We start from the raw sequence: 16,474 nt of genomic DNA on the forward strand, positions 1-16,474 counted from the left end.
TCACAGATCCCCGGGCCCTTGCCAGAGAAGCCGACAAGATCTCCGCTGCAGGACGGCGCATCGCAGCGGCGACATGGGACCCACCGCCGTCCGACGCAACAACCATGGCGCCCGAGCACCCGGCACGGTCGACGGCCGAACTGCCGACGCAATTGGCGGCCGCTCTACCGTGCCGACCACCTCCACCCGACCAAGCGTGGTGTTACTATCATGCCAGGTTCGGACAAAAGGCCCGGACATGCCGACCCCCGTGCACCTTCGGCAGGCCGGGAAACGGCCGGGCCGGCGTTCATTACCAGCCATGAGCGCCGGCCATACGGGCAACTTACTGTTCATCACGGATAAAGCGTCCGGACGGCGCTTCCTGTGCGACACCGGCGCCCAACTGAGCGTCATACCCGCCTCTGACCAGGACAGGCAATCCGCGGTTTGCGGCCCCTCCTTAGTTGCGGCCAACGGATCGACTATCCGCACCTTCGGCCCGCGCAACGTCACCCTCTGCTTCGGCGGCCAACGCTTTGCTTGGACGTTTGTAACCGCCAACGTGCCCGTGGCTCTGCTAGGCGCCGACTTCCTCTGCGCACACGGACTGCTGGTGGACGTCCAACGGCGTCGTTTAATCAACGCTGAAACCTTCAGCTCCCTGGTATGCACATTGAGTAGCTCCGCGCCGACCGAGCTGGCATGCACCGTCCCGGCGGCGAACGAGTTTGCTCGCCTGCTCACGGAGTTCCCGGCCCTCACGCGGCCGACGTTTTCGGCCGTCGCAGTACGGCATGGGATCGAGCACCACATACCAACCACGGGCCCGCCGGTCTACGCCAGGGCCCGCCGCCTCGACCCAGCCAAGCTCGCCGTAGCGAAGGCCGAATTCGACGCGTTGGAGCACCTCGGCATCGTGCGGCGCTCCGATAGCGCGTGGGCCTCGCCACTGCACATCGTGCCAAAGCCGGGGGGTGGCTGGCGCCCGTGTGGCGACTACCGCCGTCTGAATGACGCTACCACCCCCGACAGGTACCCGATCCCGCATATCCAAGACTTCTCCGCCCGTCTGGCGGGACGGGTCATTTTTTCGAAAATTGATCTCATACGGGGATATCACCAGGTACCTGTCAGGGCGGCCGACGTCCCTAAAACGGCAGTCATCACGCCGTTCGGCTTATTCGAATTCTTGCGGATGCCGTTTGGTCTCAAGAACGCGGCTCAGGCGTTCCAGCGCTTGATGGACGGCGTGCTGCGTGACCTGCCGTTCCTTTTCGTTTACCTGGACGACATCCTCGTCGCCAGCACGTCCCGGGCCGAGCACCTCCTCCACCTCCGAACACTGTTCGAGCGCCTCAGCGAGCACGGCCTCATCGTCAACCCGGCCAAATGCCACTTCGGCACGACGGCCGTTGATTTTTTGGGCCACCACATCACCAAGAACGGGGCCGTGCCGCTGCCAACCAAGGTCGAGGCCATCACCACGTTCCCGCGTCCCCGCACCATAAAGGCCCTGCAGGAATTCCTGGGAATGGTGAATTTTTATCACCGCTTCGTGCCCCGCGCTGCTCACCTCATGCGGCCCCTCTACGAAGCCCTCCGGGGCAAGCCGGCCAAGCACGACATCGTCTGGTCCGCAGCAATGGATGCGGCCTTCCAAAGCTCAAAGCGGGCCCTCGCCGACGCAACACTGCTCGCTCACCCGGTGCTCAGCGCTCCCATCGCCCTCACCACGGATGCCTCCGACTACGCGGTGGGCGCCGTCCATGAGCAATGGGTGAACGGGGTTTGGCAGCCACTCGCTTTTTTCAGCCGGCAGCTCCGGCCGAACGAGCTCAAATACAGCACGTTTGACCGGGAGCTCCTCGGTCTACACCTGGCCGTCCGCCATTTCCGCCACCTCCTGGAGGGCCGACCTTTCACGGCGTTCGTCGACCACAAGCCGTTGATTTACGCCATGGCCAAGGTCACGGAGCCATGGTCGGCCCGCCAACAGCGCCACCTCTCCGCCGTGTCGGAGTTTACCACGGACATCCGGCACGTCGCCGGCAAAAACAACGCCGTGGCCGACTGTCTTTCCCGGGCCAGCGCGAATGCGGTCCACCTGGGCGTGGATTTTGCGCTTATGGCGGCGGACCAAACCACCGACACCACGGTGCAAGCCCTCCGGGCGGCGGACACGGGCCTCCGCCTGGCCGACATCCCCTGCGCGGACACTGTCCTGCTCTGCGACGTCTCCCAAGGCCAGCCTCGCCCCATCGTGCCCGTCACCTGGCAACGCCGCATCTTCGCCTCCCTCCACGGCCTTTCCCACCCGGGCCGGAAAGCTTCCCAGAAGCTGGTGTCGGCGCGTTTCGTCTGGCACGGCCTTCGTCGGGACGTCCGCGATTGGACCAGCGCCTGCACGGCCTGCCAACGGGCCAAGGTCCACCGACACACCCAGGCCCCGCTGGCACCTTTCACCGTGCCCGAACGACGTTTCGACCACGTCAACGTGGATCTGGTGGGCCCCCTCCCCCCGTCACGGGGGTTCACACACCTGCTCACCATGGTGGACAGGACCACCAGGTGGCCGGAGGCCGTTCCCCTCGTCTCCACCACCACCGCCGACGTGGCGCAGGCTTTCATCGCCACCTGGGTCGCCCGCTTCGGCGCACCGGCGGACATCTCGTCAGACCGCGGACCACAGTTCACCTCCGAGCTGTGGGGCGCGGTCGCCCGCAACCTGGGGGTCAAGCTCCACCGTACTACGGCCTACCACCCCCAAGCAAACGGGTTGTGCGAGCGATTCCACCGCTCCATGAAGGCCGCGCTCATGGCCGGCCTTCAAGACGGCGGTTGGGCCGACCGGCTGCCGTGGGTCCTTTTGGGCCTTCGCACGGCCCCCAAGGAGGACCTCCAGGCATCCACCGCCGAGCTGGTCTATGGCCAGGTGCTACGCGTCCCGGGCGAATTCGTGCCCGACGCTACCAGTCCCTGGTCCGCAGCTCACCAGCGCTCGGACCTCCAGGAGGCCGCCCGACGGTTTGCCCCCGTGCCGACATCCCACCACGGTGACCCCCGGTCCTACGTCCCCCCAGCACTCCGCATAGCGGAGTATGTTTTTGTGCGTCACGACGCACATCGGTGGCCACTCCAGCCGCCGTACGACGGGCCCTTCCGGGTACTGCGACGGGACGACAAGTCGTTCGTCATCGACATCGGCGGCAGGTCGGACCGGATTGCAGTGGACCGCCTCAAGCCGGCGCACGTGGACGTCGACCACCCACCACGGGTGGCCCTTCCGCCGCGGCGAGGCCGCCCCCCGTCCACGGGGCCCCCCACTCGACCGCCCACCACCTCACCGGACCCCCTCCCACGACCCGCCAGGGGTCGCTTCGGCCGGGTCATCAGGACCCCCCTCAAGTTGACCCTGCCGGTGCAAGTCGATTCTGGGGGGACGTGTGTAGCGGCTGCCGCTGGGGTTTCACAATCGCCTTGCACCTATCAAGGACGCGGAGCGATCACCATGCCGGGCTCGTCCAGGACGCCCGGGCAGGCCCGCGCTCAACTTGCCAGGCCTCGGTCGGGACGCCCGGGCATGCCCGGGCAGGCTCGCCCTCAACTTGCCAGGCCGCAGCCAGGACGCTGGGCCACGCCCCCTGGCGCCGGGCCTGGGCAAACCCCCTGGGTTAATAGATATATATTGCTGACCGATAAACGGGTTTTCAGAGTGCCTGAGTGTTTGATTTCAATAAAGCAACTCAGATGAATTCCAGCTTTTTGTCGCGTCCATTCTTCTGATCGACGTGGGAGCCCCAGCTCCTTCAAGCGTACATATGCAGAAGATTTTGCTTTGGAATCCGGCCAAAGATGGCCGACTGACGGCCTTTATGTACAGCAAAATTACTAAAGCCACCGGGGGCTATGGCATTTTATGTCTTTTTATACTTGTTTATATCAGGTTATATTGTAAGGGTTTTATTTATTTACACCAATTTAGTGATGGCTGGTCTTGAGAGACCATATGTTGTCCTCCGGAGAAGCCAAACAAATGTTTTCTTCCGTTTCAGATGTACAGAAACTCTGAGATCTTCCACCTGCAGCCGGTTCGTCCTTCTGAAAGGATGGGTGCCGAGCAATGTAGCCTGGATGAACTGTCGCAATTCCTCTTAACCTCCTAACGAGTTTTGGCGCCAAATTTGGCAAAACGGCTGTTTGACTTGCACTGCAGTTATAATTACCCGATTCCGAATCGTGCACTAGGTCAACATCCCAGTGGTGTGAAGCAAGTTTATTATAAATAATGAAAAGCCAAAGGGATAGGGAGGACAAGGAAAAGCACACAAGTATCGCACCAATTCTCTGTACAATAACTTTCCTCGCACCCACAATATATCTCAGTGGTTTACACGACAACTTAACCAGTCACACCACCAAGAGTCAAACAAGGATAGGTTGGTTATTAGACACAGAAGAAGACACCTGTTCCCCACACAATGTTTGCATGGATTTCATGAGACTGATAGGGAGGGAGCGAGAGGGAGTGAGGGAGCGAGAGGGAGGGAGGGAGCGAGAGAGAAAGGGAGCGAGAAAGGGGGGAAGGGGGGAGACAGACAGAGACAGAGAGAGTGGGGGAGGGAGAGAGAGAGAGTGCATTCCTTGGCTGGACAGAGACATGTCTGCTGGTCTGCGTCCGGGCTCTTTCGCCTCTAGCACATGCATGCTTGTAAGCCGTCGCTTTTTCCTTTCTCATTTGTCTGCCGCGTCCAACTTTCTGGGCCCCGTGGGACATCTCTCTCAACTGTCCTGCTCCAAATCTCACCCTGTCATCTCTCGCTCAACTCTCCTAATTAACTATCCGTTCTGAGCTGAGCACGTCCCGTCGAACTGCCTTAAACTGTCCCGCCCCTCGGCTTTTCATTACCTTGTAGCGGTTACCGCTGGATGTACATAATCGCCTTGCACCGGCCAGAACACGGCCAGACGCGCCTCTCCCGGGCATGCCCGGACTCACTGTTCCCGGGCACGCCCGAACCTCCCGGGCACGCCCGGTCTCGTCTTTCCCGGGCATGCCCGCTCTCGCCTTTCCAGGGCTCGCCCAGAGCGTCCGGGCATGCCCGCTATCGCCTTTCCAGGGCTCGCCCAGAGCGTCCGGGCATGCCCGCTATCGCCTTTCCAGGGCTCGCCCAGAGCGTCCGGGCATGCCCGCTATCGCCTTTCCAGGGCTCGCCCAGAGCGTCCGGGCATGCCCGCTATCACCTTTCCAGTGCTCGCCCAGAGCGCCCGGGCACGCCCAGCCTCGACTTGCCAGGCCGCAGCCAAACACGCCCGGGCAGGTCCAGACTCGCCTTTCCAAGGCTCGCCCTTGATACCCGGGCATGCCCGGTATAGCTTTTGCCGGGCAAACTTCCCGACATAAATGTGTATATATATTGCTGCCCGATAAACGGGCTTGTGAGAATACCTGAGCTGTTTTGTTTCAATAAAGCAACTCGGACGAATTCCGTCTTTGGTCGCGTCAATTCTTTCGACTCGCGTTGGAGCGCAGTTCCTTCATTGGTGACCTACCGACATGGATACGGCAGTGACGCTTAAACTGCCTACCTTCTGGGAGGCTCACGCGGCTGTTTGGTTCGCCCAGGCGGACTCCCAGTTCGCCCTGCGAGGCATCACCGCGGACGACACCCGCTTCCACCATGTTGTGGCGGCGCTCGGTCCCGCCACCGCGGCCCGCGCCTTGAGCCTCCTCCAGCACCCGCCGGCTGCTGACAAATACGACGCGCTGAAGACGCTCCTCCTCGGCGCTTTCGCCCTCTCACCGGCAGCACGCGCACGGCGCCTGCTTGACCTGCCCGAGCTCGGCGACACGCGCCCGTCCGAGCGCATGGACTATATGCTCTCGTTGCTCGGCGAGCACTCTCCGGCATTCCTGTTCCGGGAGCTGTTCCTCCGTCAGCTGCCTAACCCGGTACGCCTCGCCCTGGCTGGCACGTTGATCACGGATTCCCGCGCCCTCGCCAGGGAAGCCGATAAGATCTCCTCGGCGGGCCAGCACATCGGCGCGGTTACCTGGAGCCCGCCGCCGTCCGAGGCGACGCCCACGACGCCCGAGCGCCCTGCGCGGTTGGAGGCCGAACTGCCGGTGCAACTGGCGGCCGCCACGCCGCACCGCCCGCTTCCGACACGACGGCCGGGGCCTCCACCTGACCGGGCGTGGTGTTATTACCACGCCAGGTTCGGACACAAGGCTCGGACGTGCCGGCCCCCGTGCACTTTCGGCAGGTCGGGAAACGGCCGGGCCGGCGTTCATTCCCAGCCATGAGCGCCGGCCACTCGGGCAACTTGCTGTTTATTCGGGACAAAGCGTCTGGACGGCGTTTCCTGTGCGACACCGGCGCCCAACTGAGCGTCATACCTGCCTCCGAGCAGGACAGGCTGGACGCAGTTTGCGGCCCCTCTTTGGTCGCTGCTAATGGCTCGGCCATACGCACTTTCGGCCCACGCGTCGTCACCCTCTGCTTCGGCAGCCAGCGCTTTCAATGGACTTTTGTTACTGCCAGCATCCCCGTGGCTTTGCTGGGCGCCGACTTCCTCTGCGCGCACGGGCTGCTGGTCGACGTCAAACGACGCCGCCTTGTCCATGCCGAGACCTTCAGCTCCCTGGCGTGCACAATGAGCAGCTCCGCGCCGACCGAACTGGCGTGCGCCCTCCCGGCAACGAACGAGTTCGCTCGCCTGCTCGTGGAATTCCCGGCCCTCACGCGGCCGACGTTTTCGGCCGTCGCGGTGCGGCACGGGATCGAGCACCACATACCCACTACGGGCCCGCCGGTCTACGCCAGGGCCCGCCGCCTCGACCCAGCCAAGCTCGCCGTGGCAAAGGCCGAATTCGACGCGTTGGAGCACCTCGGCATCGTGCGGCGCTCCGATAGCGCGTGGGCCTCGCCACTGCACATCGTGCCAAAGCCGGGGGGTGGATGGCGCCCGTGTGGCGACTACCGCCGTCTCAATGACGCTACCACCCCCGACAGGTACCCGATCCCGCATATTCAGGACTTTTCCGCCCGTTTGGCGGGACGGGTCATCTTTTCGAAAATTGACCTGATACGGGGCTACCACCAGGTACCTGTCCGGGCGGCCGACGTCCCGAAGACGGCCGTCATCACGCCGTTCGGCCTGTTCGAATTTTTGCGGATGCCGTTTGGCCTCAAGAACGCGGCCCAGGCGTTCCAGCGCTTGATGGACGGCGTGCTGTGCGACCTGCCGTTTCTTTTCGTCTATCTGGACGACATCCTCGTCGCCAGCACGTCCCGCGCCGAGCACCTCCTCCACCTCCGAACACTGTTCGGTCGCCTCAGCGAGCACGGCTTAATTGTCAACCCGGTCAAATGCCACTTCGGCGCGACGACCGTTGACTTTTTGGGCCACCGCATCACCAAGACCGGGGCCGTGCCGCTGCCGACCAAGGTCGAGGCCATCACCACGTTCCCGCGTCCCCGTTCCATCAAGGCCCTCCAAGAGTTCCTCGGCATGGTGAATTTTTATCACCGATTCGTGCCCCGCGCTGCTCAGCTCATGCGGCCCCTTTACGAGGCCCTCCGGGGCAAGCCGGCCAAGCATGACATTGTTTGGTCCGCGGCCATGGACGCGGCCTTCGCCAGTGCCAAACGGGCCCTCGCCGACGCAACGCTGCTGGCTCACCCGGTGCTCAACGCGCCCATCGCCCTCACTACGGACGCCTCCAACTACGCGGTGGGCGCCGTCCATGAGCAATGGGTGGACGGGGTTTGGCAGCCACTCGCTTTTTTCAGCCGGCAACTCCGGCCGAACGAGTTAAACTACAGCACGTTCGACCGCGAGCTGCTCGGGCTATTCCTGGCCGTTCGCCATTTCCGACACCTCCTGGAGGGCCGCCCGTTCACGGCTTTCGTCGACCACAAGCCGTTGGTCTACGCAATGGCTAAGGTCACGGAGCCGTGGTCGGCCGGCCAGCAGCGCCACCTCTCCGCCGTGTCGGAGTTCACCACGGACATCCAGCACGTCGCCGGCAAAGACAACGCCGTGGCCGACTGCCTTTCGCGGGCCAGCGCGAACGCGGTCCACCTCGGCGTGGACTTCACGCTCATGGCGGCCGACCAGACCACCGACGCCTTGGTGCAGGCACTCCGCGTGGTGGACACGGGCCTCCGCCTGGCCGACATCCCCTTCGCGGGCACCGTCCTGCTCTGCGACGTCTCCCAGGGCCAGCCTCGCCCCATCGTGCCCGTTTCCTGGCAGCGCCGCATCTTCGCCTCCATCCACGGCCTTTCTCACCCGGGCCGGAAAGCTTCTCAGAAGCTGGTGTCGGCGCGTTTCGTCTGGCACGGCCTTCGACGAAACATCCGCGACTGGGCCAACGCCTGCACGGCCTGCCAGCGAGGCAAGGTCCACCGCCACACCCAGGCCCCGCTGGCACCTTTCGCCGTGCCTGAACGGCGTTTCGACCACGTCCACGTGGACCTGGTGGGTCCCCTGCCCCCCTCGCGGGGGTTCACCCACCTGCTCACCATGGTGGACAGGACCACCAGGTGGCCGGAGGCCGTGCCCCTCACCTCCACCACCACCGCCGACGTGGCGCAGGCGTTCATCGCCACCTGGGTCGCGCGCTTCGGCGCACCAGCGGACATCTCGTCCGACCGCGGCCCACAGTTCACGTCTGAGCTTTGGGGCGTGGTCGCCCGTTCGTTGGGGGTCACGCTGCACCGCACCACGGCCTACCACCCCCAAGCCAATGGGTTGTGCGAGCGGTTTTACCGCTCCATGAAGGCCGCACTCATGGCCGGCCTTCAGGACGACGGTTGGGCCGACCGGCTGCCGTGGGTCCTTTTGGGCCTTCGCACGGCCCCCAAGGAAGACCTCCAGGCGTCCACCGCCGAGCTCGTCTACGGCCAGCCACTCCGCGTCCCGGGCGAATTCGTGCCTGACGCTACCAGTCCCTGGTCCGCCGCTCGCCAGCGCTCGGACCTCCAGGAGGCCGCCCGACGATTTGCCCCCGTGCCGACGTCCCGCCACGGTGGCCCCCAGTCCTACGTCCCCCCGGCGCTTCGCACAGCGGAGTACGTCTTTGTGCGTCATGACGCGCACCGGGGGCCACTCCGGCCGCCGTACGACGGGCCCTTCCGGGTCCTGCGACGGGGCGACAAGTCTTTCATCATCGACTTCGGCGGCCGGCCGGACCGGATTTCTGTGGACCGCCTCAAACCGGCGCACATGGACGTCGACCAACCACCACGGTTGGCCCTTCCTCCGCGGCGAGGCCGCCCCCCGTCCACAGTTCCCCCCGCTCGACCACCCACCACCACGTCAGACCCCTCCCCACGACCCTCCAGGGGTCGCTTCGGCCGGGTCATCCGGACCCCCCTTAAATTGACCCTGCCGGTGCAGGTCGATTCTGGAGGGGCGTGTGTAGCGGTTACCGCTGGATGTACATAATCGCCTTGCACCGGCCAGAACACGGCCAGACGCGCCTCTCCCGGGCATGCCCGGACTCACTGTTCCCGGGCACGCCCGAACCTCCCGGGCACGCCCGGTCTCGTCTTTCCCGGGCATGCCCGCTCTCGCCTTTCCAGGGCTCGCCCAGAGCGTCCGGGCATGCCCGCTATCGCCTTTCCAGGGCTCGCCCAGAGCGTCCGGGCATGCCCGCTATCGCCTTTCCAGGGCTCGCCCAGAGCGTCCCGGCATGCCCGCTATCGCCTTTCCAGGGCTCGCCCAGAGCGTCCGGGCATGCCCGCTATCGCCTTTCCAGTGCTCGCCCAGAGCGCCCGGGCACGCCCAGCCTCGACTTGCCAGGCCGCAGCCAAACACGCCCGGGCAGGTCCAGACTCGCCTTTCCAAGGCTCGCCCTTGATACCCGGGCATGCCCGGTATAGCTTTTGCCGGGCAAACTTCCCGACATAAATGTGTATATATATTGCTGCCCGATAAACGGGCTTGTGAGAATACCTGAGGTGTTTTGTTTCAATAAAGCAACTCGGACGAATTCCGTCTTTGGTCGCGTCAATTCTTTCGACTCGCGTTGGAGCGCAGTTCCTTCAACCTCGTGACTGTGCGCTCATTGGCTCCCAGGGAATTGTCATGAATTAACAATGATGATAAAAGCATAATATTAATGTTATAACAAAACAAGATCTATCCCCAATGCCCAATGGGTTTTTGTGACGTGCGATATTGCCCCCGACACCCTTACGGAAGTAAATTTTATTATAGAGAACTAGCAGAAGTACCCGGCATTTCCGGGCGGGGGAGGAGAGGGGGAGGGGGAGGGGAACGAGGGGAAGGGAACGGGGGGAGCGGAGAGGGGGGGAGGGGGAAGGGGAGGGGGGAAGGGGGAAGGGGAGGGGAACGAGGGGGGAAGGGGAGGGGACGAGGGGGGAAGGGGAACGAGGGGGGAGGGGGAGGGGGGAGGGGAAGGGGGAGGGGGAGGGGGAGGGGAGGGGAGGGGGAAGGGGAAGGGGAGGGTGGAGGGGGAAGGGAGGGGAAGGGGAGGGGGGAAGGATAGGGGGAGGGGGGAGGGGAGCAAGGGAGGGGTGGAAGGGGGAAGGGGAGGACGAAGGGTGGAAGGGGGAAGGAAGGGGGGGACGGAGGGGGGAGGGGAGGGAGAGGGAGGAAGGGGAGGGCCAGTCAACAATGACGTTGCAGTTCTCATGGGAGGAGAGCAGCACAACAATCGCGACATCGTCCTGCATCTTCGCAACAACAGCACGAAGCGGATTTTGGAGACTCACCGATCCTGTGAATCCCTCTAGTACCGGCGTTGCCGGGTGGGGGAAGGGAGACCCGTACATTCGCCCTCTCGACTCAAGCTCACTCGGACAAAAGCCTCGCACAAATTACACCGTGAAGGCCCAATGGCCATGTCCATGCCACAAATCAAGTACGTGAGCGAGTCTGGCGCACTGAATTGAAAATATATAGAACGCTCATACTCCGTGAAAAGTGTAGCCGCCGTATCGCCATCTTGGTTAACACGACTCGCACGACTCGACCAACTTGCTTCGCGGATCTCGTTTGTTTTGAACGTGTCCCAGATTTTAAAAGCGAGACGACTGTTAAAATGCCATTTTGTGCGGCAATAAACTGCTTCAATCGGTTAAGAAAGGGTTGTGGAAAGACGTTTCACAGCTGTTGCAAAGACGTTTAATTCATATCGCACAAAATCGACAAAAAACACGATTGCACAAAAGGTGAAAAAACGCAATCGCTTTTCGCTCTGAATTACGTGCAAACGCATGACGGAAATCACCATCGCCCAGCATCGAGTGCCAACCAAGATGACGCCCGGTAGCTGCATCTCCACCTATGTGATGTGAGTGGCAATGGTCATTCTATATATTTTCCGTTCAGTGGTCTGGCAGCGAGGATGGAACATCACGTGATCGCTCTGAGCGAATCAGCGAGCTGCTCTGGCACCGGCTGAGATTCCGTGTATAATGTTCCTCGCTGAAATGCGCTGAGGTAAATATGGATCTCGTCAAATATTTTTAGGTAGGCCATGTCCTTCCCAGGCTCAATGGCCATGTCTATGCCAAATATCAAGCACGTGAGCCTCTCCGTTTAGGAGTCTATTGGTAACATACACACACACACAACACACACACACACACACACACACACACACACACACACACACACACACACACACACACACAAACTGTGTTTTATTTATATAGATTTAAAAATATAAACCACAAACAAGTACAATTACCTTTTTAAACAGTCTCTACTACTGTCGGAATTCCGACATTCTATGCTTATCGCGTCCACCACAGATCAACGGACCTGAGCTGACAACAACAACAACAACAACAACATGCATTTTAAGGCCATGTTCCCTGCTAGAGCGGGGGTTAGCCTTGCGGTCCCCATGACGATCTTCTCCATTTTGCCCTATTTTTTGCATCTCTCCTTGTTAACCCCCTTGCCCGCATTTCTTCTTCCACCATCTTTAGCCAAGTCTTTCTCGGTCTTCCCCGTCCTCTACTTCCTTCTACATTAACTTCCATCACTCTTCTCAACCAGTCACTTTCATCCTTCCTCAATACATGACCAAACCATCTCAACCTGTTCCTCTTCACAGCATCAATCACAGGCAATATTCCCATCATCTTTCGCAATTCATCATTTGTCTTCCTCTCTCTCAACGATACTCCGCACATCCATCGAACCATTCGCATTTCCACCCTTTCCAGCCTTCGTTGCTGCTCTACGTTCATTACCCATGTCTCGCTCCCATAAATCATAACACTTCTCACACATGCAGCATACACCTTTCCCTTCAGCTTCAGCGACACTCTCCTCCTCATCAGCACGCCACTCAGTTCCCGAAACTTCTTCCATGCACATCTCACTCGAGCAACCGTTGCCGAGTCTGATCCACCTTCTCCATTCAGCATGTCTCCGAGGTAGCAAAATGTTTTCACACCTTCCAGCTTCACGCCGTCTCCAAGATCCAACTCAACATTTCCTCCATCTGCAGCTCCCTCTGTGCACACCTTACATTTGAATGTAGCTGCCACACTGGTTAATGACCCTCTCAGACCACTACATTTTTGATGAACCCACTCAGCACACATTGTACATTGAATGGAGTTCACTCCGACACCCTTCCTGCACACAGCACACGGCCACTTCCCAGTTCTTTCCACCTCACCACATGCTTTACCACTTGCCATCACCTTTGTCTTTCCGATATTCACCTTCAGACCTTTTGTCTCCATACATTCCTTCCACTTGTTCATCTTTTCCTTCAGTCCATCCATACTTTCCGCAATCAACACCAGATCATCTGCATACAACAACTCCCACGGTAAACCCTCCTTTACGGTCTGAGCCAGCACCTCCATCACAGCTACAAATAGTAGTGGACTTAGTACCGACCCCTGATGCACTCCCACCTTCACCTCAAACTCACCACTGTTCCCGTCCTTCGTCCTTACAGCTGTGCGTGCTCTTTTGTACATTGCCATCACTACTCTGATCAACCATTCCTCCACTCCTAACTTCCTCAATGCCCATGTCAATACTTTGCGTGGAACCCTATCGAATGCTTTCTCCAGATCAACAAACCCAAAAAACAACTTCTTCCTCTTATCCATGTACTTCTCCTGCAACTGCCTCACAATGAAAAGCGCATCTGTCGTTCCTCTTCCTGGCATAAATCCAAACTGCATTTCGTCGATCTTCACTTTCTTCCTTATCCTCCTCTCCAACACCCTTTCCAATACCTTCATTCCATGCTCCAATAACTTTATCGCTCGGTACGAGCCACACTCCAGAGGGTCACCTTTCCCCTTGTATAGAGGGACGAGGGTACTCAGTTCCCAATCCACTGGAATGCGGCCTTCTTTCACCACCAGATTACAGATCTCTGTCATTCTCTTCACACCCCAACTTCCTGCTGCCTTCAACATATCTCCCACAACTCCCGTCGGCCCTCCCGCTTTTCCACTCTTCATTGCTTTTATCGCTTCCTCAACTTCCTTCTCAGTTATCTTCTCTGCCGGTCCTAAAACTGGGTTACTCTCTATGTTGCCATCCCATTCATTCTCTGTATTCAACAGCATTTCCATATATCTTTTCCATCTTCCTTTAATTCCATCTGGGTCGACAACGATTTGTCCCACTTCATCCTTCAAGCAACTCACCCCCATCACATCACACCTCTTTTTCGCTATGTGCTTTGCAATCCTGAATACTGCTTTCTGACCCTCTTCCGAATCCAAGCGTTCTCCGAACATTTTCCTACATGCCTCCTGCGCCTTTGCTACCTCTTTCTTTGCAGCCTTCCTGGCTGCCTTATAACTTTCATGCTCTGCTGTTTCTGCTCCCGTACCCTTCGCCTTCTGCCACTCTTTGAACTTCTTCCTCTTCTCGTCAATCCTCTTTCCAACCTCAACATCCCACCACCATGTTTCCGAGTGCCTCGGTGGTCCTTTTGTCCATCCACATACCTCACCAACGGCTCCCAACAGACTAGCTTTCAACGGACCTGAGCTGAGATCTACTGTAATCAAAATACGCCAGAGAGGATAATAACATGGCACTTCCTGCCGCTTCCGGGGGAGTGGGTGTACTTGTAGTATAAAACCACCAATTACATCTTTTTATGGAAGTGTGTAAATGCATGGAACCCAATTGTTACTCCCATTGGTTTATATTACATCTGCACCACATTTAAACCGATCCGATGCTGTCTCACCAAGCTTAAAGGCTATTTACATGCCCTTCCCTCAACAGGTTTCTGAAGAGTCCAGAGGAGATTCTGCAATGCAAAGGAGACCGGCTCTATCACATGGAGCTCTGCGAATCCGAGATGCAGATCTACAAAACGGAGGTCGTGTGGTGACACCTTGACGGGGGTCAAGTGGTCCGCTTAGCTGCGAGCTGTTCAACCTGAAGGGCAAATGTCAGTCTCCTCGTGCTGCTCACGACAGTCCCATCCAAAGTGCTAATCCCAGAATGCACCCTGTTACTCGTTTCACTACAAGCTGCAAGCTCCAGCTGCAAGACTATTTCAAATAACTTTGCTTCGTCATGCCAGAGCTGATCCGGGTGTTATTCCTTTTCACACTAGACCATGTGCTCGTTTATCCTCGACTTTTGTTCAGTTCTTATTTTCATATTTAGTTTTGCATTTGTCACTAATTAGACTTTTTAGACTCTTGGATTAAAGAAAAAAAAATCCAACTTTGTAACAAAGTGGATTTTAGAAGCTGCTATTGTTAACGTCAATCAGATCTCACAGCCGGACATACATGAACAAACATCTTGATGGAAGGCCGAATCTCAGATATTTAGGGTACTCATACAGTTGTGACATGTCTGCATGCTCGAGCAAACCGGTTGAAAAGTGAGAGCGGTCACATGAGCCTGTCATGTGCCAGGATGAATGATCCAGGATGAACCTCCAGTAATAGTCACTTTGACTGTAAATCAATGGAATGATTTAATGCTGTAAAATGAAACTTGTATAACACATTTATTTCATTACAGAAGGGTCTGTACAGAGTTTATATTGAAGTAAATATATTGCTACCATGTCCGTTGACTCAGTGACACATTATTTTAGAGATTCGAAAGGCCTCATAACTTAAACGCCTCGAGATGATCGAGATGGAGGCAACAGACAAAATACTTGGACGAGCAAAATCCAAGTCATGCTCTCGAGTTGCCGAACTTGGGGACAGACTCTTACGACGCATTTACGCTCAACGCTGGGCTGGCTGCAGCATTTACCATATTCTAGGGTAACCTGACTACCTCAAATACCTCGTTTTCACATGACCATGCAAAAGTTGCGTTAAACAAACCAAATGGTTAGAGGTATGGCAAAAAATGGTTTCTGTGCTTGTCAAACAAATGTTATCACTTGGTGTGGAGTGAATCATTCGGTTAATCGATCCAATACGTCAAGAAATTTGTTTGATATCCGACGAAACTCAAGTCCTGAAAGTTCAAGCTGATAATGACTCCAAGTGGCCACGTCCTTCCCAACGCATGTAAGAAATTTCCTTCCCAACGTATGAAGAATAAGAGATTTGAAACTTTTACTGGAGGTGCCCAAGTTCAACAACCGCCTAATCTTCAAATGTACATTTTACACACAATGTACAATGCGTTAGTAGAGCGAAGGATCTTGATCAAAATGAGAAAAGCATCACAAAGTGACCCAGTTTGGTCAGCACAGCCATTTGGGTGCAGTATAAACATGCCATTGTGGATCACGGGTTATCCCGGTAAAGCAAATGGAAATGGCTCATGAATAAAGGTCTTTGCGACTGAAGTCACAAAAACATCCAGGGAGGGTTTAATGGTGAAAGCGGGTTCTGTGTCTGAGCATGAGGAGCTGCTTTAAAACAGCGAAGAACATTTCAGTTTGAGAGTAGTCACACATCCAGGAAACTGGCACATGCATTTTCCTGTTTGTGAAAAAGGGGATCAGGGAGGGGAGAACAAGGAGGGACCCGCGTCCCTTCACTTCCCGAAAGGCAGCTTTGGAAGTCTACAAACAAAAAGTAAGGCAAGTGTTTGTGACAGATGGTGAGATGAGGGTAAACCAAGGGTCACTGCACTAGAGATGGGCAGTGTGAGGGGAGGAATAGGGGGTGGTTTCGGGCCTTGGAAGCAGGGAAAGAGGAAGGCATGTTAGAACCGGGGACAGGGGGGGAAATGGCGGCCGTGTGCCAGTGGCAGACCGTGCCATGTTGTGGCTTCCAGGACGCTCTTAGGATGTTTACAGGAAGCGAATTCCAGCTCCAAACTGCACTCCATCGCAGATTCTGCAAAACAGACCAATATACAATATTTGGCTTGGCCAGTTTCCCGCTTCACTTCCAGCTTGTTTGGTGTACATTTTAACCTGAGGTCTTAGCATCACAGCTGATGATCCTAAGACCTCAAGTTTAAAATGTGATGAACTGTCATTTTGTCCGTTGTCTCCTAACGAATGTCCTTGTAATGGACGTTACAGCAC

The 16,474-nt window shown here is 57.7% G+C and overlaps 3 protein-coding genes across 3 annotated transcripts in view; 2 read left to right on the forward strand and 1 right to left on the reverse strand.

Annotated features, from left to right (window-relative positions):
- Positions 1-15,041, forward strand: part of LOC137432322 (transcription factor ETV6) — an 86,328-nt gene extending 71,287 nt beyond the window's left edge. Inside the window, exon 8 of the mRNA XM_068124153.2 lies at positions 14,239-15,041. Coding sequence (XP_067980254.2) covers positions 14,239-14,347 — 109 coding nt within the window. The 3' untranslated portion in view covers positions 14,348-15,041. The remainder of the gene's footprint in view (positions 1-14,238) is intronic.
- The window catches only part of LOC137432315 (serine/threonine-protein kinase 38), a 444,663-nt gene that overhangs the window by 263,227 nt on the left and 164,962 nt on the right, over positions 1-16,474 (forward strand). The window lies entirely within an intron of this gene.
- LOC137432320 (sorting and assembly machinery component 50 homolog B) overlaps positions 14,962-16,474 on the reverse strand; it is a 39,091-nt gene continuing 37,578 nt past the window's right edge. Inside the window, exon 15 of the mRNA XM_068124151.2 lies at positions 14,962-16,280. Within this exon, the coding sequence (XP_067980252.2) occupies positions 16,235-16,280 (46 nt within the window). The 3' untranslated portion in view covers positions 14,962-16,234. The remainder of the gene's footprint in view (positions 16,281-16,474) is intronic.

This window comes from Myxine glutinosa, chromosome 8, assembly GCF_964187855.1.
Source record: "Myxine glutinosa chromosome 8, kmMyxGlut1.1, whole genome shotgun sequence".
NCBI classification, from domain to species: Eukaryota; Metazoa; Chordata; class Myxini; order Myxiniformes; family Myxinidae; genus Myxine; species Myxine glutinosa.